A 22,331-nucleotide genomic window follows, 5' to 3' on the forward strand; every position below is an offset into this window, starting at 1 on the left:
CTCCATGGGTCAAAGATCACATCAGGGGCCTTCAGTCGCACATTATACTGTACCACACACGGTTCATTTTCTGTTGAGGACTTTGACGAAAGAAAACAGCCATAAAAATGAAGGTTATCATCATTATTATCATTATGATCATTGTCATTAAGTGACACACTGAATGAGAGGCCACATATAGCTTGGATTACAAAGATGACTCTATGGTCACTCTTAGAAAAAGCAACCTCTGAATCAATTCAAACAGTGAGAGACTGTGAAGCAGTGAGAGTGTGAGAGGCAGGTGGAGACTGTGTCTCTAGCTGGAGTGTAATCCTGTCAGTGTTATGCAACAAGCTGGAGAGCAATCGGCTGAAGCCGTAATGGTCGAGCTTTACTGTAAATCAATGTAATGCAGCTGAAATCCTGCATGTGGCCTGATTCATGAAGGACAGTCAGAAAAAGAAAAATCTAATTTACAAAGTGTCACTCTTGACTTTTAACTGTTTTATTTACGTATGCTTGAACTTCAAATCAGCACCATAGGCATTTGTCTTTCATTGAACTTACAAGTCCAATGATTTCAGTGCTTCAAATCCCCTTCAATTATATTTATAATCATTAAATTCAAACAATATTCGAAAGTTGTTTTTTTTTTCTTTCATTGTTGCTTCATGTGTGAGAACTGAGATATAAAATTCACCAGAGACTCTCTTATAGAAATTATCATCAGACCAGGTGGACATTTGAAAAACTATAACAGGATTTGCAGCATAAAAGATATAAATTCAACTTATCAGTTCGCTATGAAAATAATCAGAAGTGTAGCAGTCAACATGAAATAAGAACCTGTGTCACAATGAAAAATCGAAATGATACTCATGGTTTAGTTGTGATGTTGTCTCACTGTCACTGCAGATCCAGACTGTCTTCTTGTAAACAGGCTTCAAGCATGAGGTAAGAGTGTAAGTGGATTTGTCTGCCTGAGTTTGGCTTCAATGCAGAAATCACGTTTTCTGGAGAATGTCAGAGTTACATTATTCTCCAAAGGTAAATAAACAGACAAACAAAGGAAGAAGGAAACACATAAACTTTTAAACAACCCTGTGTTATTCAGTAACTCCACTGACTTTCTGCTGTCACACTTTTGATGTAAAAAGTTCTTCTGTCAATGCATAGAACAAGAAGTGATTCGACCTTTTTGATTTATCTCTTTCATTTAAATTCTGCATTATTATGACTGAGAACTTGTTTTTGCTATAGCAGAGTATGTCCACTAGAGCGCAGTCAAATCATCTCGAACATTCAACAATGACCCTTTGTGTTGTCTGCTGCTTTGTAAACTGACTTTATGCTTATTAGAATAACCCGAGGCACATTTAGTGCATCCATCCAAACTAAGGCTCCAGTCATACAGCAGGAAATGTTTTTAAATTTGTTTAATGTACACATTTTCAGTCTCATTTTGTACTTTTTACATTTTAAAACCCTGGCATATGTGATGTGCTGTTTATTTAACTTGTGATCTCAGGTAGTCTGTTGATGTCTTCCTCTTGTGTACTTTGCTGGTCCTCTGTTCGTCTTGTTTGCTCTGTAAATAAAAATAACTATTTGGAAACTGCGGATACCTCCTTTGAAGAGGTAATTTTGTTCAAATTGTTTGCTCAGTGAGAGAACTTCTTATTTTGTGTGAAGAATAATGATAGATTTTTAGAAACATCCTGAAAATTTGGGACAAGGACGACTACCATCCTGAATGTTCATGGGCCATTCCATGTGAAGACTTTTCTTTGTTTCGTCAGTTCATTAACGTTTCACCTCTTCTTCTGACATCTGACTATTTGAAGCACGGTGACCCCACTCCAAAAGGTTGTGACCCTAAATTATAGGGCTGATGGAGGAGTTCATATGTCATGAAAGACAAAGTGTGTGCTCAGGTAGGACAAAATCATTAAGGGATTATCAGAGCAGAGAAAACAAATCCTCAAATTACTCAAAATTAGTTCAACCTTTATCTGTCTGCAGCTCAATTAACTCAATTAACTGTCTTTACCTCATGATTACTCATGATTACTCATTATTAGTTGTCTCAGAAGTATCATTGACTCACAGAGATATTACTTTACACCTCACCTCAGAAGATGTTGATTGTTTTGCGATTTAACACCAGCAGGACTAATTATAAGGATTGATGTATGGCCCCCCTTGGCCCTTTTGCCTGAGGCCCCCAAATCCCTTGAAACACTCCTGCGTTATAACAGATTTATGACCGCTGTGTGTTCAGTACTTCTGTGGTGTTCTACAACGTTTGCTTTTTATGCCACCACAACATCTCAATTAATAACTGTTTGTTGAATTCAGTCCAAAAGTCATGAAACATTTATTTTGAGTGACTCAATAATAAATAAGTAAACATGTGATGGATTAATGGAACGTTTTATTCAGACATGGTACAAACACAGAAACAGCAAAGACGATTGAATGATGTTCTTGTGTTAAATTCACTATAGTAAACTTCACCACACTAAGAAGTAAAGAGAAATAAGAAATAAAGAAATAAGAAATAAATATTTTGTAAGTAGACATGTTATAAGTGAAACAGCATGAAGATGTAGCACTGGTTGCTCTCTCACACTCAGACTTTAGGCATGCAAAGCTCTACAGGAGTTAGAGTAATACAGAGCATGTTTATTTATAGTTGTACCTTTCTCCAGAAATCACTTTGGTTGTCACTGTCACAACCTCTTTGTCAAAAACATTCATAGTAGAGTAATGCATCCCATAAAATTCCCTATTCACAACAATATTCTTTCTGTAGATGCCTCATCTGCAAACCTCTACATTTTTTTCCCCAGATCTCTGTCGTTCCTGCTACTTTCTGTTGTTTATTCTATTTCTTGGTCTCCTCGATCTGCTCCACCTCGCTGGATTCATCCACCACTTTCCCGTTGACCATTGTCTGAGTCACCACCTTTACGATCTTCCTGGTGCGAACATCAGGCTCCTCTGCACAGAGAGATGAGAGGAGAGGAGAGGGGAGAAAAGGAGAGGAGGTGAGGTGAGATGATAGAAGAGGAGAGGAGGGGAGGTGAGATGAGTATGAATATTTTTAGAGTGGGTTGATATAAAATAACATATGACAATATATAGTGGATATGAGATACAAGACTGATTTAAGTGAAATTATATGAGATTTACACACATGAGCAAGATTGAGAGAGAAGAAATGATTTAAAATGAGATTGAGGAGAAAAGTCAAATGATATGAGATTTGAGAGGAGAAGACAAAAAAAGTTTTAGAATTGAGAGGATGGGATCATATGGGACCAAATAAAACATATTGAGATATATGAAGATAAATAAAACATTTTGAGTTAAATGTTTAATTAGATGAGATATTTTACATCATTTTAATTTCACATTCCTTCAGTTCTCATTGAAACACTTATTATTTGTATTATTTATTCAACCATTCAACTTTTATTGTCTCATGAAGACGTCACCATCTCTAAGTCTGTTTGGTCTGTGGTTTTTCTTATGGTGTCGTTCAAAGATGAACACAGCGGTTTGTTTATCCTGCAGAGTGAGTCAGTCGGACTGAGTCCCAGTTACAACACTGCGATAATGGCTTTCACACCCTGTTGGAACGGAGCTGATGGTGGTGATTTCATTCTGTGGAAATTCATTTAACTGTCATCAGTCTGGGGCGTCATGTGTGCGTGTGGAAACGTCATCTCAAACTCACACCTGAGTCCATATAAGGTCTTGAATCTTTACACAACAGCCATTAAATAAACATTTGTGAACAACTTGTTCATCATTTCAGCTTTACTCACTCTTCACCTCCCTGCTGTTTCTTTCAGGCTGTGATAAGATGTATTCAAGATTAATAAATGACCATTGCTACCATACTGCTGTATTGTACTTTTATATAATACATTACATATAACTGTGATTGGGTGTCTTTATGTTTCAGTGATTCACTGTAAAAACAAAATGGGAGGCGAGAACTCACTTTTCGGTGGAGGAGGAAGCTCTTTGACTCTGAGGGGCAGAAAGAAAACATAGAATTAATTTGGACCTGAATACAAGAGTAACACATTTATATGTTTGGTTCAACATGATGTGAAATAGGTTTATTCACTTTCCTTCAGAGTTAGATAAACAATATTGAACAAGGCTCTGTCCGAATGGTCCCGATGTAACTGAATGTCATACTCATTTGTGTAATTTGTAGCTTAACAGAGGTATAAAAACAAAACTAAAGTTTTGGTTTCATGCAGAGTTTAGGTTCCAGTCTTTATGCTAAGCTAAGCTAAAGGGCAGCTGAAAGTAGCTATTGTATTATTATAGCTACTGTAAGTCACATTTGTAAACCATGATGGATGTTTACAATGGACGGCCTGATGATAGGTTGTATGATCGCCTAAGTTCTTTGGCTTCTTCTATTTTTTCTATTCCCAGATTTCAAGATCTAACTTGACTATAAATTGACTTCTACTCAAGGCCCAAACTATTTAGGAAACCTTATACCCAATCATTCATTTAAGCTTCTCACGTTTCCTCTCCCTCCAGCAGGCGCCTGTACGTGGCGATCTCCATCTCCAGGTTCTGCTTGATGCGGAGGAGCTGCTCGTAGTCGGTCTTGGTGCGCTGCATTTCGAGCCTGAGCTGGGAGAGGTCATCCTCCAGCTGGCTCAGGGTGGCCTGCAGCCGCTCCATCTCGCCAGAGTATTTGTGAGAGGTCTCAGCCAGGTTTCCCTCCAGAGCTGCAATCTGAAGAGAATAGGAGAAAATAATGATGGAGCTGAAGATGCATACCTGTGTCTAATTTAACCATTTTGAGTTTATGTATTTGTTCATAATTATTATATCTTTTATACGTTTCAGGACTGGCAACCATTGTGAGCATTTGTACTCGTCCTGCATTTACATTTACGTCGTTAAACACTAGATGGTTATATCATTGATTTGTCCGTGTGGATCATGTTGGAGATGGAGCTAAAAAATGTTAAACAACAGCCAAGCAATGCAAAAACAAAGATAAGATGACAAAGGGGATGATGACGATGATTGTTGAATGGATTAAGACAGAAAGAGAATTCTTTGTGGTCTGGCCACTGAGAGACATGGACGAGACAAAGCGGATCAGTCAGAGTTAATTGTGAGGTGCAGTTACATTTCTTGGGAAGTGCACGTCGAAGGATTTGCGGCTTCAATCAACCCACCCTCCTGTGGTGTCAACACAGAGGTAGAAATTGGCTTTAATGTGCAAATGTGAAGACTCAGGTTGGCTGGTACAGAAGAAAAAGAAAAAAATGTTCTGGCTTATCGACCTCCTCCTGTGTTTACCAGAGGAAACCAAACCTCACATGTCCTGATTCTGAAATTACTTCCCAAACCATTATCAACAAATACCTGCAACCTGACAAGGCTTTGGCATCAACAGACACAAACTCGCTGCTCAGACACGATTAACAAAACTCACCCCCATACAATTTAGCAACAGAATCCAGTGTGTCCTTGCATGACTGAGAGAAGCGTGAGAGAAGGTGTTGACTGTCAACACAAGATTATGAGACAGAGAAAATCAAACGATGTTTCCCAAGCGGTCACACGATACAATACCACAGAAATGCACAAATTAAGAAACTGGTCTGACTGAGTCTGGATCTGCGCATCTGAAAGGATTTGTTGTGTCGTTGTTTGACAAATCCTTCAAACACCATCCTTTCTCCGACACAAGACCATAACTCACGAGGCCTTTGTGAAGAGGTAATACTCATAACAATATTTTCAAATCGTTATTGCTGAAAATCCAGCAATAACAATTTTGTTTTTACAGCTTCCGAAATTACTTGCACAATTACTTTTGAACCATTACACATGAGACGTCTGACACCACAAACATATTTGTGTCTAAGTTGTTTTGTTCAAAGATTTTCCCCAAATGTCGGCGTCAATCATTTCTTACGCAACCAAAAGTTATGAAAGCAGATTATGTTTTGCACAAGGACATGGGGACACCTTTAATCTTTAAAAGCTGCAGCTCACCTGTTTGTGCAGACTCTCCAGCTCCACCTCCAGGGTCTGCAGGAAGCGCTGCCTCTCAGTCAGCTCGCTCTGGGCTCCTCTCAGAGCCTCGTTGCTCTCCTTCACCTCGATCTGCACCGTCTCCAGCTGGAGAAGACACACAAACCAAATAACACAACCATTGTGAGACATTTGTCTGACTTCATTCAGGCCATTTGGCAAAAACTGAAGCTGAACTGATATGCTACAGAGAGGACTGCAGGTTGATGAAAGAAGATTGTTCCTTCACCTTCTTGCGGTACCACTGATCCGCATGCTCCTTGTTGTTCTTCACGATGCCCTCGTACTGGGAACGCAGGTCAGACAGAATGGTGCCCAGCTCTGGCCCGGTGGCAGAGTCCACCTCCACGTTCACCTCGTCCCTGGCGATACGAGACTTCATCTGCTCCAGCTCCTGCAGGAGGAGAAGTTGTTTATGTATGTTGTGTTGCTTTGCCACAGAGTGTGTATGGTTTTCATCTGATTTAAATTTATCATATGCATGAATGTGCATTATTTGCACAGAGGCAACAGATGGACGCAGGAGCAGTTTTGTGAATCCTACACCACAGGATGGCAGAGAGGGTGTGAGGGCCTCTTTATTATTTAGACGTTGTCCATCAATAGTTGATAGAGCAGAGCTCACCTTACCCCCCCCCCACCTCTCACACTCCCACACACACAGCACTCCTGCTAATGCATGCTCAGTGGCTCACTCTCTCTTCTCTGTGACACTTTATTTTAATTGTTGTCTGACATTAATGCACTTTATGCACAATTTTTCAGCCTGTGTTTGACGATTAAGTTTAAATATATATATATCTGTGCCCCTAATTGTTCAAGGGAAGCATGAGGGAAAACAATGTGATGTAGTTTTTATGTCTCTGTTGCAGTGGGATTAAAAGTCTTTATTTAATTCTTAGTGGCCTGATAAAGAGTTCAAAGGATAGAGCGTCTGCAGGAAGAGACACTGACTCTGCCCGAGAGACTGAACCACCATCTCAAAACCTCTTTATAAAGTCAAATAAGACAAATCTAAAATACATAAACATAAGTAATACACAGGAGAAATGTACTTGTTCTATCAAGGATTCAAAAAAGCCAGAATACTCAAGTCTTATTTGGTTGATTTCCTTCTCAATATCTGCACTACATCATAGTTCGGATGTAAAATAGAAATTTGAAACTATCCGACATCAGATGGAACAAACACTGAGACCGTGGAACTCTGTTTGAACCACGTTATTGTCGTGTACCAACCATCTTAAATGACTTGGATCAGTTCACGTTCATTTCAGTAAGAGGAAGATCAGTCCCTCGTCTGGTGAGAGAGAGGGAGGTGGTAAGTTTATCTGAGTGTCTCTCTCCCCCCAGAGGCCTGAACGCCTTGTACCAGCTGACTGGACAGAGACAGCAGGGTAGAGGAAACTAGATCCACCTGCTGCTTTTGTGTGTAGTAACCAGAGGACCACCACTCTCTCTCTCCTCCCCACCTCCCTACACCTCTTTTTCTGTGCTCTCTTGAAAAGACCTCATGAGAACATCGAATTGGGTCAGTCTGATAGCAAACGGCTTGTTGTTTTTTGGAGGTCGGAGGGCCAAAAGGAAAACGAGACCAAATGTCAAATGACACGAAGGTAGTGTAGCTACAGAAGGTGATAAAAAAACCCCAGAGACAAACAGATGTACCTCCTCGTGGTTTTTCTTCAGGAAGTAAAGTTCTTCTTTCAGGCTGTCCAGGTCTCCTCTCAGGGAGGCGATGATCTGCTCGTGGTCGGTCTTGGCCTTTTTCAGAGCGACGCAGTCTCGCTCCACAGACTGACACATGACCAGCTCAGTCTCCCACCTCGACGACGCAGGGGAACAGAACACGGGACAGTGAGCGTGGGGACGAAAGCTCAAAGTTTTAACTTAAACTACATTACATACATCATTGCTACAGAAAAAAAGTTTGATTTATTATTATTTTTATTATTCTTATTAAAAACTAGGAGCCAAGGATTTTCAATTGGTCTAATATTCCACTATATCAAACATTAGAAATATTTATTCGTTAAATATCAGAGTTGATGTGCATCGTGTCTGTCACAACAGGAAGTAGATAAATCTGTCATCACTGAAGTCTGAAGGACTCAGTTGGTCTTATCGAAAAAGACAAATAACCCAAACCAGTTCCAGTTGGTCATTAATTACTCACTTGATCCTGAAGTCATCAGCAGCCAGTTTGGCGTTATCGATCTCCAACATGAGACGAGCGTTCTCCAGAGTCTTCTTCCTCACCTGACAAAGATTAACATGGAGTAACTGTTAACAAGTGTATGTGCTCGAGGCTTGTGTGTGGAAGTACTATGTTTGCTAAACTGACAGAAACAGCTTATTTATATTGTGAGTTTACTGATGGTTAAAACACATCAGTTCAATAAAATCATACATTTCAACGTCATTATCTGTAACTATCTGAAAATGGTGAAAATAGCTAAAACAATTATTAACTTGTCCTTGGATCCGCTTGGTACAATATTAACGCAGTTGAATTTGGCCTCTAAGGAATGATCCAGCTCCTGTCTAACAACTCAGTGTTTACATTGAGGTTTTATTTATGTAAAATGAACCAAAGTCACCTTGGGCTTTGTTGCATTCACAAAATTTCAAACAACCTGGCCGTCTGTATGAAGACATACATGGCTGTAACATGTGCCTACCTCTTGCTCAACAGCGTGAGCCTGAGCCATCATGGAATCAAGGTCGTGACCTTTGGGAATTCGATCGAGCATCAGCTGCTTGATCTTAATCTCCAGGTCTGCGTTGGAGCGCTCCAGTGACCGCACCTGCAGGAAGACCAGAAGAAAGATGAAGGATCACAGTGTGTCTGCTTGCTGCTGATAGCATCATTTCCTGGTGTGTAGAGATAAACCCATCATGCACTGTCCCAACAGTGCGGGGCTGTGTAATGTCTCTCACCTTGTCCAGGTAGTTGGCCAGACGGGAGTTGAGACTCTGCATGGCTTCCTTATCGTTGGCGCTGTTGCCGTGCAGGCCATTGAGCTGGAGGCCGGTCGGCCCGTTGAGATCCTGGCCGATGGAGGAAGAGCGGGCCAGTGGGCTGGCCGCCGCGAAGGACACCGAAGCGCGGGAGCGAGCGCGGCCAATGTCCATCAGGGAACGACTGGAGAAGGACGGCTGGCGGCTCATGGAGAAACTCTTCACGGACAGACTGGAGGCCATGATGGGGGGCTGTGAAGACGCAGATTCAAAGTGGACATTAGACAACGCTGAGTGTTGTGTTGGGGACTAAAGACAGGCGAGACGTGAAAAGAGAAACACAACGAGAGCACAATCACAGATGTCGAGTCTGTTACATCTCTTGTGGGATCGTTTTTCTGAGGGGAGAGTGGATGGATGTTTAAATTACGCAACTTGAACAGCCAGACTGTTTTACCTGGTGCAGTCATTTACAGCTCATGTTTCCTGAGATGTGGCTGCAGAGAAGCTCTTCTGTGGCCCTTAAGCAAATGTGTTTTATTCTATAGCATTTGGCCAGACGTTAATGGAAATACAAGTAGGGCCTAATATTCGAGACCACTGAACACCCACTGAACATGACGAGAGGAGCCTTTAAACGAGTACATGGCTCGCTAGAGGCTGTTCAGACTAACCATCTGCGTGGAAGAGACGACTTTACGGTCGGAGCCACTTGAGACTGTCATTCTCAGCTCTGCTCACAAACAACTTCCACTCACGTCAATGTAAAATCAGAATGCAAATGAGCGCAGTTCAAACCCCAGGTTGGAGAAGAGCCTCTCAGCAGGACCGAGATCGCTCTCATGTCCTCTGTTACCATGATAATAGGATCCATTGTATATTTAAGAGACATAAACACAGAAACAAACAGAAAAGATGAAACTTGGCTCCAGTGACTAAGAAAAGGTTTAGACTTCATATATTTGGTCTAATGGTTAACTAGAGATATTTAAAAGCCAAAGAAAGTGTATGCATTAAAAAAATTGGATTTTTGTAAATAATTATTTTTATTGAATGAAAGAACATTTTTCCATGATTCTACTTTACATAAATATTCCTATTTTCTTTCTGTCCTTTGATTTGAACCTCATTTGATAATAAGTTTAACATGTGTTTACATTACTTCCTGCACTTCAAGCAGGGCTGGTTGGTGTTTGGATGTCAAACATGATGGGGTATCTTTGTCTGTGTGTATGTGCCTAAGGGTGTGTGTGTGTGTGTGTGTGTGTGTGTGTGCGTGTGTGTGTGTGTGCGCGCGCTTGAGGTTTTGCGCATGCCTGCTTTTTTGTTTCTCAGCAGGGTTTCAGTGGCAGATTAGCGGTCAAGGGAACCTCTCATTCTGTCTGTCACCTGATCCCTGCAACACCGTTCCCACAACACTACAAAGGAGCCAGCAGGAGAAAGACGGTCGTTGTTCAGATGAAAGATAGAGCTTTTGGAAAATGATCGGGGGAAATATTCAGAGAGAATTCCAGTTTCACAAGGAGGCACTTTGTTCTGCAGGAAATGAACTTTAATTTCAGCCTCTTCTTTTTTTATTTAAATCATCTCACTGATAGTTGACAAGCTAGTGTACATTCAGTGCATCTGATAACTTTGAACGAAAGTGGACAAGAAAACTATGAGGAATTAATTTGAATTAGTTATAATTTGTATTTAGAACAGTGCTTCATTGTTTCATAATCCCAACAAACTTCAATTTAACTTCATAAAAAGGCTGAATTATTGAAAATGGATCAACTATTTTTAAGAAGTGAAATTGTTATATAAATAAAAAAAAGCATCCATCTTACCTGGACGTTCAGAGGGAGTCAGGATGGGATCCAGAGGAATGCAGGTGCTGGTGCTGCAGGTGAGCTTATAAGAAGGTGTGCAGAAAGGAGGAGGAGCTAAGTCTGGTCAGGAGGTGTGCACTCCACCCTGAGAAAGAGACGGGCAGATGATTGTTGTAATTAGATTGTACGATGACATGAAATCCACATTTATTTAGTATTTCAACTGTGAATATGTTCAACAGCTTGATGCAGAATAATCTTTAACTGTTATGTGCATGTGTTAGTGTCAAGTTTCCACGATTGATTGGCCTCTAAACTATCACATACATCTGACTGTGCATTCACGTTCATTTGTTTGTTGTCAGCTCTGAAAACAGCCTCAAACTCTTCACAGTTTAAAGGTCCAGTGTGTAAGATTAAGGTGAAAGGGAACTATTGGCAGGTATTTAATGTAGAATAATCCTCATGATGTTTTCTCTAGTTTGTTTCATCTAAATTGTATGAATTGTAGTTTTTCTTTACCCCAGAAAAGGCCCTTTATATTCAAATACTTTATATTTACATCGAGGGGACCCTCTCTATGGAGGCCGCCATGTTTTTTACATTTGTCCAGACTGAACAAACTAAACACCTTTTGAGTTTTTATGACAATTAAAGTCTACCACAGGTTCTTTGTCATGTTTGGGAGGAGAGGGTGAGCTGAGGGGTGTTCAGCTGCAACATACAATTTAAACACTAGATATCACAAAATTCTACACACTGTACCTTTAAGTAAAACCATCAAATGAAGCAACTGTCTTAAACTTTAAACCTCAGAGGCAACACGACATGCTACATAAGAACAAAAATAAGAATTTGAAGAAGCAACAGAATATTGATTGTTGCTAAACAATCCACTTTCCGCACTAGCAAGTTTGTGCAAGTTTCGGTCTGTAACTCTACAACAATGAGCAGAAAAAACATTTCAACCCTCTGAGTCTTTTCCAGTCTGTTGATAATCATCTGTGGGTTTTCCATGACTGACTCTTTTCATCACCTCCATCAGGGAGAGTACGTTTATGTTTCTGTTTGTTACGCAAAAACGTCTAAACCGATTTCCATGGAATTTTGTGAAGGGGTGGGGCATGACCCAAGAGGGAACCCTTTAAATTTTTGGTGAGGATCTGGGTCTGTCGTAAGACAGGGAGTTATTTTGGTTGATTTCTCAGAGAATAATTCACTGATCTGCAGTGTGGATCAAAGTCCATATCTAGTACAAGCTATTAATACAAAAAAAGTTGGCCTCAATACTTTCACTATATAGAAGGAGATAAAATTGGAAAAGCTACCAAAATATGCTTCTCTCTGACAGTCTGTGTGTGAAGTGAACATGCATCAGCATCTCTGGTCACAGTACAACACACCAGGCCCTCTCAGGTATCTGTAGTAGATAGCTCATTATGATCATCATCTCTTCACTGTGTGTATGTGGGCGAGTGGAGCGCTGCCTGCAGTTCTCTGTTAGTCATCTCCCTGTAACCTGACGCTCCAACTACCTGCCAGAGATAAAATATTCAACAAGTCACTGTGAGACAGAAAAACCAAGCCCCTCTGACTGCAGAGACTCAGGCCACCATGACCAGAATATCACCACTGAATGAACGACTGGTGATGGTTCACATGCCGTCACAAAATGTGCTTGAAGTGCACACTTGAAGCTGAAAACCTTAAACTGATCAAATATTTACTTGTTTGAACTCTCTCTTTGTGCATGTGTGTGTTGGTCAACTTTGTACAACATCAATATTTACTTCCATTCATTGACAACACTGCTGCTTTTTTGGAGCACATCAAATAAGAAGTTACATTAAACAAAGACAGTTGTCTGCATTGATCATATTACATATTGACGAGGATATGATAATATCACATCAGTCTGTAACAGAGTGAAAAACCAGGGCCATAGAGATATTTTAGCTTTTAGACTGCTGCTCTCCTATTATTATATATAATAAATATAATACAATACAATTAAAATCATTTATTAGCCTAGTATATTGGAAATCCAGAGTCAGAATGTACTTTCCATAAATTAATATTCATGTATTTTTCATCTCCACCCGTTAATAACATTTCTATAGCTGTGGTGCGTATTCAGTTCCGACCACATCAGAGATCTTTCAGCTGTGATCTATCCCCACTGTGTGGTGAGGACTGGTCAACACAAGTGAAGTGTGCAGTCAAACTGGTGCCAGTAGTTTCCAAAGGAGGGCAGCAATGAGCTGTTCTACAATACAGCCTGTGTGAAACTTCCTCCACCTGAAAGTCTAGATTCACTCTCTCATGGTGAGAGGAAAATGGCTTTTTGAATTGGTCTGAGTACAAATTCAAATAAAAAGAAATCTATTATTTTAATCTTTTTTTTTAAATTCATTTGTGTATATATTTTTTACTGCTGGCCATTAAATCAAATGCAAATGTGTATTTTTTCAGCTCCTGAGAAACTGGGAATAGCATCAGGTTGTATTGATGGATCGCGCAACAAAAAGGAGACATGTAAACGAAATAGAAATGAAGGCGTGTTGAGCAGATTGTCATGAAACGCAGCTAAATATGGGACACACATCAATCATGGTCAAGCTGAACCTTCATCAACCTTTTCCTCCCAACTTTCACTTTCTCACCTCCTCTCACTCTCAGTCCGTCGCTAGGTCTGGATCAGAGTTTGCTTGTTAAATAAATAAACAGGTGATTAGACTGGCAGGATGTCAGGATACTACTCATGACCCCACTTGACCCCCACTGACCCCTGTCACAAGTGATCATGTGACCACACCGGCAAAGTGCAATGCGCCGACGCAGAGAGGAGCGAGTTCACCTTTTAGTTCTGACGACATCCAGGGTCATCGCTCCCAAAAGCCTCGAAGAAACAATAAACTAACACTGACGGAAAAACCTTCTGGTTTATTTGAGCGCTGAAATATGAAGGTGAATATGACATTTACACTGAAATCAGCAGTGACAGCTTACGATACGAGCACAGCGTAAAAAACACAAGATCCTTCAGTCAGTTTGCAGGGAAGCAGCAACAAAGTCATAACACAGCACAAACACATGAACGTGACAGTCGGCCATGGAATATATAAAAACATGCAAAACACAGAATCTGCTGTGGAGACGTGCTGGGTCATTTTTATGAGCTGATTTGTAAGTTGTTTCAGCTGAAGTCCTGGATGGAGAAACAAACTTCACCTCTTGATGGTCATTTTACTCCTGAAGTGATTGTTTCCTGTTACAAATCTGCTGCTGGCAGGGTGCACTGACACTCTGAAATACAGACGGACACAGAGCGGCAGGTCAAATCAGAATCAGGTCAACCCACACAAGGAAAATATTTCATTTCTCAAGTAGAGCTACAAAAAAATAAATAAATACAAAATAAAAGAGTTCCTTCTCTTGACTATGTGTATTTCAGCTCAGTAGATGATTTGGGGGCTGACGCCTTCTCTGCTGTGTAGAAACGCTTGCTTCTCACGAGCTGAGAAGAACAGGCCTGTTTTCAGCTACAGTGCGACTGTGGATTTTTCAGCTGGAGTTTCAAATGTTTTATTTTGCTTTAGTGCGAGAGTGAGAATTTTTCCCCAACTCAGAGAAACTTAATCCTCGTGTTTTTCCTTCATATTTCTACATCATTAAATTTGGAGACATTTGGTTTTTATTGGACAGTGATGAAAAAGATTTGATATTATTATATATTATTATATACTTTGCTATAGAAATGACTTTCTGATTGTCCCCTTAACAACAATTATCTTTTCAATTGATCTCAGCACGATCAAAAGCCACTCACTCAATCATCCACAGACAGCAGACGGTTTTATAGAAATCCTGGTTGTTATGTTAAAACCTTAAGCTGTACAAGATCGGCATCACTCCAACCCAGCATGATCAGAAATAAAATGGATGTGCAAAATTACAGTTATAAATACTACTGCTGTGTAGTGTGGTAGAACCAGTGACTGATTAAGGGTCAAAGAATGTTGCCCAGGTCTTTTCAGCAGCCAGGAATCACAACATGAATCTAACAGTCCAGGCGAGCCCTGCAGGACTGATAGGACAGTTTCACATGGATAAATAATGTCATGAATGATGGCTCCTGGTTTTGTGCATTCTGTGTCACTCACAATCACATTTTCACTTGAATAATACAGAGCCATTGTTATTACCCTGTATTGAACTCTGCATTCTTTGTTTTTCTCACTCACCGCTGTTTGTTACCTGTAACTCTAATATATAATGTCCTGCATGCGATTATCCCTGCAGGTCACAGAAGTATGATTTTACACATCAACATAGCACAGAGAGTCTGCTCCGTTTCTCACAGTTTCCCCATCCAAAGTTTAAATCTAAGGTAACGAATGGAAGTAGATTCGTCATTGTGCCAATTCAAGGCACTCAAAGCGCCGCTCCACTCCAGACCCTGATTGATGCAATTTGGGCCCTTAGGTCGGTGTTTGATGGGCGGACTACAGTCCACCAGCCGCTCTCTGATAAGGAGATAAGAATCTGTGGCCGAGAACGACATATGTGTACAGCTCTGGAGGTCGGCACCTGCATCGGCTCTTTCTTTTCTCTCGCTTTAAATATCAGTTTCTTTTTTCCTCCTTCCTCCCTTCTCCCCCCCACTCGGCCTGAGTGCAGGTTGTTTTGTGTGTCAGAAACAAGTCAGACCACTCAGTGTGTGTGGAGATTGTTATCAGAGGGGTTGGTAAGATTTAAGATATGGATCTATCATAGCGGGTGAGTGCATGAAAAGTTGAAAGGGAAAGAAAAGTGTGTGTGTGTGTGTGTGTGTGTGTGTGATAGGAGGGAAACTTGGCTATGAAAACACTCTAACTTGTTCACAGCAGAAGAACGAGGGTGTGCAGCACCTGAAGAGGCTGCAACTGAAGTTTTGTTCACAGCTGAGCCACTGTAACAGATACAGTTCAGTGCCTTGCTCAGTGGTACCTCAGCAGCACTTTGCAATGGATATTTGGTGTATTCATTGTGTATATACATTTATTGTCCCAAAGATTTACTTTGCACTAGCATTTAGTAAATTTTCTTTTTTATGTTTTGGATTGAACGAATGATTAAAACAAATATAATTTCCATAATTTGGTACATATGACAATAACAACTAAATAAAATAAATTCGTATAATAATGAAATTATCCATAATCCATGCACCCATCCATCCATTATCTAAACCGCACGTCATTTCCTTTAATCTGATGTTCAACAATATATTTTTCATCTATCAATCAATGCTTCCATGTGACATTTGGTCATAGGAGGTACCTTTCATCAAACCCGTCAGTGAGAGATGGCTCCTCCCACCGTGATGCCATAGTCAAAATCCAGTCAGATGCTCTACAGTGGGCCTCTTGTAGAGGGTCCCCCAGTATAAACAACCTTGTATTAAACTCAACATTATTATTATGATATTCAAACTGCAGTACCAGTTGATCTCTGGGTTAACTGCCATGTGTACTGTACTGTGTATACTGCAGCTGATGACAGGGTAAATACACAATGCAGGACAGGGGTCAGACTTCAGGCCCAGCAGCAGGTCTTTGCCCCCTCCCACATTAGTCCTGCGCTTCACCTGCAAGTCGCTCACTGTAGCTGAAGTAGTAACTTAGCTGCATGTGGTGAAAACCAATCCTTGCACTCCCACTCATGTGTGTACTGCAGCTATTATGACATTTTGGATGACAAACAAGTGGGACAAAAAAATCACAATAACACGATAAAGTTTTGTCATTTCTGTTTTCAGAAGTGAAAATGACCGAGGCCGAGGCTCCACACCAGACAAGACACCCAAGACAATAATGACATAGCTCTGTGATCCGTCACTAATGTGATCATTGGATGTTTGTTTTGAGGGAGAGGGCTCGAAATCCGATGTTGCTCAGCTTTCCTTTATTTGGTCCCATTAACCGCTGGCAGCGCTCTTGTTTTTCCGTTTGTTGTTGAAAGAAGCCCTTTCATATTCATATTCCAAGACTGCAGCCTGAGTGTGTGTGCGTCTGCGTGCATGTGTGTCCTCAGGAATGGTTCCATAAAGTATGCTCTACAAAATATCATTGAAGTGCACAAAATGTAAACTAAAGCAAGAAAACAAATATTTCTTAATAAGCAGCTGTTGTTTTAAGGACTTTCACAGAGCACTAATGCAGGATAAACCGTATGAACTCACCTTTAATAAGTCGTGTTTGCAATTGCATCACATTTAATTCTCTTCCGGATTTTGTCCGAAACAATTAACATCTAAATGGAAAAATGAGTCTATTAAAAGTGAAATATTAATCTTGATATGGCAAAACTTAAAGCTGTGTCATTACTGAGGGCAGTAAACTTCAGGCGCAGTTAATTAAGTAAAGTACAAGCAGAGATTCATATTTGAATTAAGACAATTTTGCACTGAATGGCATGTGTTGTCACTTCTTGAATATCACTTATTAGCAATTAGCCCATACCTGCGCCTGATTAAAATAAATACTCGTTGCATAGTTAAAGGGTTTGTCCTGCTAGATATTATGGTGTCAATTTTGACAACAGCAAAAAAGAAGGGGTTTTTTAGCACTGACTGAGCGACATGATATATTTCAGTGCTTCTTGCTTAAAGTAAGTTGTTGATCAATATGCCCAGCGGGTGCGATGAATATGCACGAGGCGTCCGCCGCGGCGGCCCGGTAATTGCCGGTCGTCAGGGGTGGCAGGCACGATAATTTGCATCTCGGGGATCCTGCAATCAGCGTTCTATTCATTAGTGTGCCAGCCGCTTCATCTGCTGGCCACTCAGAGCTGCCAATCTCGCCTCGGCAGCCAAAGCATTTGAAGAAAAGAAAAAAAATAACAGAATGGAAAAGTTTCAATTACAAGCCGTGGCTGCGGGTAGTGGTGTAACAAGTCTTAAACCCTATATTTAGGCTGTTTCATGCAGGTGATTGACTGTTTCTGCATTGTGAGAGAGAATTGGAGGAAAAGCTCAATGAAACGACCTTAATCTCATGTATTTCATATCACCTTTATCTCCGGGCGACTGTCTGCATTCACAGGGGGGAGAGGGCGGCGGCTCCGGCATAGTTGCCCATCTGAAGTGGGCCTTCAGTGCTTCCAGCGAGACAGTGGGGGGAAGGGTCACATGAAAAGAAAGATTATTATACCTCTAAGAGAGAATGCTGGTATTCAAGGTTATTGTCTCATGAAGATTACACACAGTCTGCAGCCTATAGACGAACACAACACACTGGTAATCTATCATCTTCCTTACAATGATGAAGTGATTTCCAGTATAAAAGGATATTTAGCTGATATAGGGCCAACGGACAGCGGACACTTTCCTCATCCCATAAATAAATCTGACAGCTCGTACGTGGACACACGAGACTTCTCACTTTTATTTCCTGTATCCACAGTTTACTGCTGCTGTCTCCCGTTTCTTTTTTCTTTTTTCTCTTTAACCTTTACTTTTGAAGAGGATGCACAAATGTTGGAGATCACCCAGGGGGATGTGTCACTGTGTGTGTGTGTGTGTGTGTGTGTGTGTGTGTGTGTGTGTGTGTGTGTGTGTTTCTGCCAGCACTGCAGCAGGAAGGGAGTTCCTTGTGGTCCACTCAGAGGGTCTCAGGAGAAGCCAGAGCCAAAAACAGTGTGTTGCTGTGAATCTTCTATTGTTTTGCAGTGACATAGTCTACTTCCTGCATCATAAATCTACATGCTCTGTCTTTCTCTCTCTCATACACACACAAACACACACGTTAATTTATAATATTCAACAAAAATTGTAAGATATCCAAAACAGTGCACAAATACAAAAACAGGTAAATAATGCACAGATAGAACAAATAACTCATAATGCACTTACACACATCTGCTAATAAACAGCCGACACACACACACACACACCTCTGTGCACACACAGCTCCTTTGCCCTGCCATTGTCTTACAGAGGAAGCCTGCGAGTGGAGGAAGAGGTTCGGATCTTGTCGTCAGCTGGAGGAAAGCGCGAGACAGAGGGGGCTGATGGAGAGAAAACACCAGGATGGAAAGAGGTGAAGGAGGAAGAGGGAGAGGAAAGAGAAGAAGAAAAGGAGGAGGCAGCAGCGAGATGTTATTGCCATAAATTCAGGTCTTTACTCAAGAGGAGAATATAAGGTGTTTGAGATGAGAGACCAAAAGTCTCTGGGAGTTTGAGTTTCACAGTTAAATCTTGTATCAAGCAAAATTAGGTTGTTGGACAAAAACCAAATAAATGAAAAATGTGGTAAAAGAACACACACACACACACACACACACACATCCCATCTGATGGCTTTATAATAGTGTCTACTAACTAGATAGAAGCACGTTTCATTGGCACAGAGCTATTCAGCTGATTAAAGCCACCACATCAACTATCATCTAATATATCATGTGAGCGTGTGTGTGTGTGATTGATGGTTATTGAGCTGATAGCTACCATGCTTGAGATGTGCAGCCTGAAACAAGGCAAACGGTAGTTTGAAAGAACATTGTTTTTATTCTGGGCTTCTGGAGGAGAGTTCATCCCCCAACACAGAAATCTTCTTTTTATCGGGTTTCAATTCTGTAATTTTAGCACAATATATTTAAACACAAGTTTACACAGGATTAACGTAATTAAAATCCAAGAAATAAGGTTCTTGTGAAGGAGAAGATGGAAACAGCTCAGTAGTCAAAGTAAAGTGTTGTGAGCATATTTCTTTTATTCTCTGATGACCTATTTGAATGAATACTGTAGCTGTAGTTTGTAGTTTGCCACATGTGAGGCTCTACAAATGAAATGTTTTTACTGAACTATACCGACTATTTTTTTAGTGCCACCTTGATGTTGAAAACGTTCAGATAATGTCCACCGCAGGATTGTCATAACTGACTCTTCCTTCCTTGTTCATTTTGAACTGAACTCCCTTGTCTGAATCACAACACTTGTGATGGACAGCATTTACACACAGTCAACTTTGGAGCATCGTGGTCATCGCTGTATAATCCTTTCTTTCTTGAATGTGGCAAACTGGGAATTGTAAAATCATTCAGGTTGGATTTTATATATATATCAAATATATGGATATTTGAGTCTTGGTCTCAGCCTCAATCTGGAAACACAAATCTCAGACGCAGACATTTGAAATCTCCTTAAAATCTATGACATGTAGATAAGGAGACAGGAGGTGCCGCTCATTCATAACAACAGCTTGTCCTTTATTATCTTTGCACCGCACCCGTATAGTGTATCAATGAAACTCAAGACTTCTGTAATGACTGAAACAACACCATTGATTTGACTCTCTCTCTCTCTCTCTCTCACACACACACACACACGGTAACTCCCTCTCTCCAGTGACTGCAATAACACTATTACTCTCGCCATCATCGTGTCAAAGCCCTTTTCAGTGTCAGTCTGTCTCAGCCGGCGTGGAGGACCAGACCTGCAGCTGTCAAAATTCCTCAAAAAAGAAAAATAATAAAGTTGTCTGTGAAAAGATTCCTCCAGACACAAGCAGAGGAAAAAGAGGAAGAGTTGAAAAGAAAAGAGAATTCCGGAGAGGTAGAATGCTGGGAATTTATGACGCTCCCTGTCCCGCTCTCAACAACACTCTCTTGAGAGGTGTGAGCGGTCTGCCTGCACCGTCACGGCCTCCTGGACATGAAAAGAGAGACAGGCCTGGGGAGCCCTCCAAAACCGCTGCAACCTCGTGGCCTGGCCCGTGGAGGCACCTTGACACGCACCTGTCAGAAACGTCAATACGGCTTTTTGTGCACGTGCACATGAGAGAGAGAGATTGAAGGGGGGGGGGGGGGGGGGGGGGGAGACAGACAGGGAGTAAGCGGCGTGTGCAGTGCAGCTCTGTGGGTGGCAAAGGAGAAGGATCGCTGGATCTGACAGGAGCTATTCGACTAATCCAAAACAACAGCTGTAAGGTAGGGATGAGGGGATGGAGGGAGGAGGAGGTAGAGGAGGGGGAGCAAGGGCTGTCAGTCGAGGAGGATTTTTTTGGGGGGGGGAGAAAGGGAATCACGGAGAGGGAATATGAAAATTAATTCCGCATGTAAACCCTGAGGAGGAAAAGAGCCTAAACACACCACAAATAGAAAATGTTTGAAAGAGGAAAGTGGAGGGTGAGGTGATGTAAGACCTGCAGACATGTGACTGAGGGAGGGATACAACGGGGGGAGTCAGGGTGAGGGGGACAAGCAGAAACCTGGCAGGGTCTCGCTGAGTTGAATCCATTTGCCTCCACACAGGAGGTTATATTAGCACCCACTGCAACACAGGTGAGAATGATTATACACACACACACACACACACGTATGGTCCACGCACTGGCGTTCATTACACATCTGGTTGAGTTTTGTTGAGGGGAGCTGCATTGGGGTGGTCCACGCTCCTCTAACACGTCGGTCCTGTTAACACGGCGGGCCACGCTGAGTCTGACACCCTGCGGGGCAACATCTTAACATCTTAACATCTCATCCTCTCAACATCTACCCTCCCTGTGCAGCCACAGCTCAGTGCAGCGCTGCAGCAGGAAATAAAAAGGTCAAAACAGGGGTTTGCTGAAGGAAACAAAATCCAAATCCCAGCTCATCTAAAAGCTCTTTCGTTTTATCGTTGCAAAAAAAGAAAAGAGAAATGATTTTTCCCAATATCAGTTTGAACTGGTGAAAGAAATGGGACATTTAATTTTGGTAACCGAGTGTTCATTGCCATTTGCGGCGTAACATGAATAAAACTTTAATGCTTGACCTCGTCTGTGAACGTGATTTGCGCCTGAGTACATTTTTTCGGAAGATCAGGTAGATTTTAAACTGCGATGGTGGTTGAGACATCTCCCATGATCCCACACTGCTTCTCGACAACACCGAGCTAGGTCTTTTGTTATCGTTATGATTGAGAGACCCCTGGTGGCCGAAGTTGCATATTGTAGTTCCTTTTGCCGACACTATGAGAAAACCTGACTGACAATTTTACAACATGATGTTTTCTTCATCCACAGGTGATAAATGGATCATTGCATTTTCTCTTTCGTTCAAATAACCAGGAAAAATCAATCATTCGAAATATGTATGTTTTAATCTTTGCCTCTCTGCGTGGAATGAATGTGCAAAAACAAACATGAGGTTTAACTGGAATCCAGAACCCTCTGCATACTGAGACAGAGGTCTGCGGTTCTGGGTTCTATTTAACGGACTGAGGTTATGTTGGTTCTGCTCAGGGACTTGGCTGTGAAGCACAGTTCCTGTGGCTTTAGACCAAAACCAGGAACAGAAAACCTTCCCGTCACAGATCTTTTCTTCATGTCTGGCTTCTCTCATCTCGATGCTCGATGTGTCTGCTCGATTCCCGCCCGAGAAAACCGTGAGAGCACAAGCGGGTTGTGCGTCCTCTCTGCTCCCATCGCTGTGGTATATCGCTGGAGCATCTGATGGTTTCAC

The 22,331-nt window shown here is 41.4% G+C and overlaps 1 protein-coding gene across 1 annotated transcript; it reads right to left on the bottom strand.

The window, feature by feature from the left end:
* Positions 1 to 2,396: 2,396 nt before the first annotated feature.
* LOC109626098 (keratin, type I cytoskeletal 18) lies at positions 2,397 to 18,023 on the bottom strand. The gene is made up of 11 exons (XM_020081771.2): positions 17,901 to 18,023; positions 10,866 to 10,992; positions 9,013 to 9,285; positions 8,754 to 8,879; positions 8,249 to 8,331; positions 7,741 to 7,897; positions 6,302 to 6,466; positions 6,034 to 6,159; positions 4,538 to 4,755; positions 3,995 to 4,023; positions 2,397 to 2,985 (listed from the first exon to the last, which is right to left on the bottom strand). The coding sequence occupies exons 3-11, from the start codon at positions 9,274 to 9,276 to the stop codon at positions 2,870 to 2,872; spliced, it is 1,284 nt and encodes a 427-aa protein (XP_019937330.2). The 5' UTR covers positions 9,277 to 9,285; positions 10,866 to 10,992; positions 17,901 to 18,023; the 3' UTR covers positions 2,397 to 2,869.
* Between the last annotated feature and the right edge of the window lie 4,308 nt (positions 18,024 to 22,331).

The sequence above is a fragment of the Paralichthys olivaceus genome, chromosome 18, assembly GCF_024713975.1.
Source record: "Paralichthys olivaceus isolate ysfri-2021 chromosome 18, ASM2471397v2, whole genome shotgun sequence".
NCBI classification, from domain to species: Eukaryota; Metazoa; Chordata; class Actinopteri; order Pleuronectiformes; family Paralichthyidae; genus Paralichthys; species Paralichthys olivaceus.

Bases quoted from the DNA above. Each gene is read 5' to 3' on its own strand.
- LOC109626098 (XM_020081771.2), bottom strand. From the start codon at position 9,276: ATGGCCTCCAGTCTGTCCGTGAAGAGTTTCTCCATGAGCCGCCAGCCG. The intron at 6,160-6,301 runs GTGAAGGAACAA...TGTCTTCTCCAG, and splicing joins ATCAGTGGTACCGCAAGAAG to CTGGAGACGGTGCAGATCGA. The intron at 2,986-3,994 runs GTGAGTTCTCGC...CTCTCTGTGCAG, and splicing joins GCTTCCTCCTCCACCGAAAA to AGGAGCCTGATGTTCGCACC.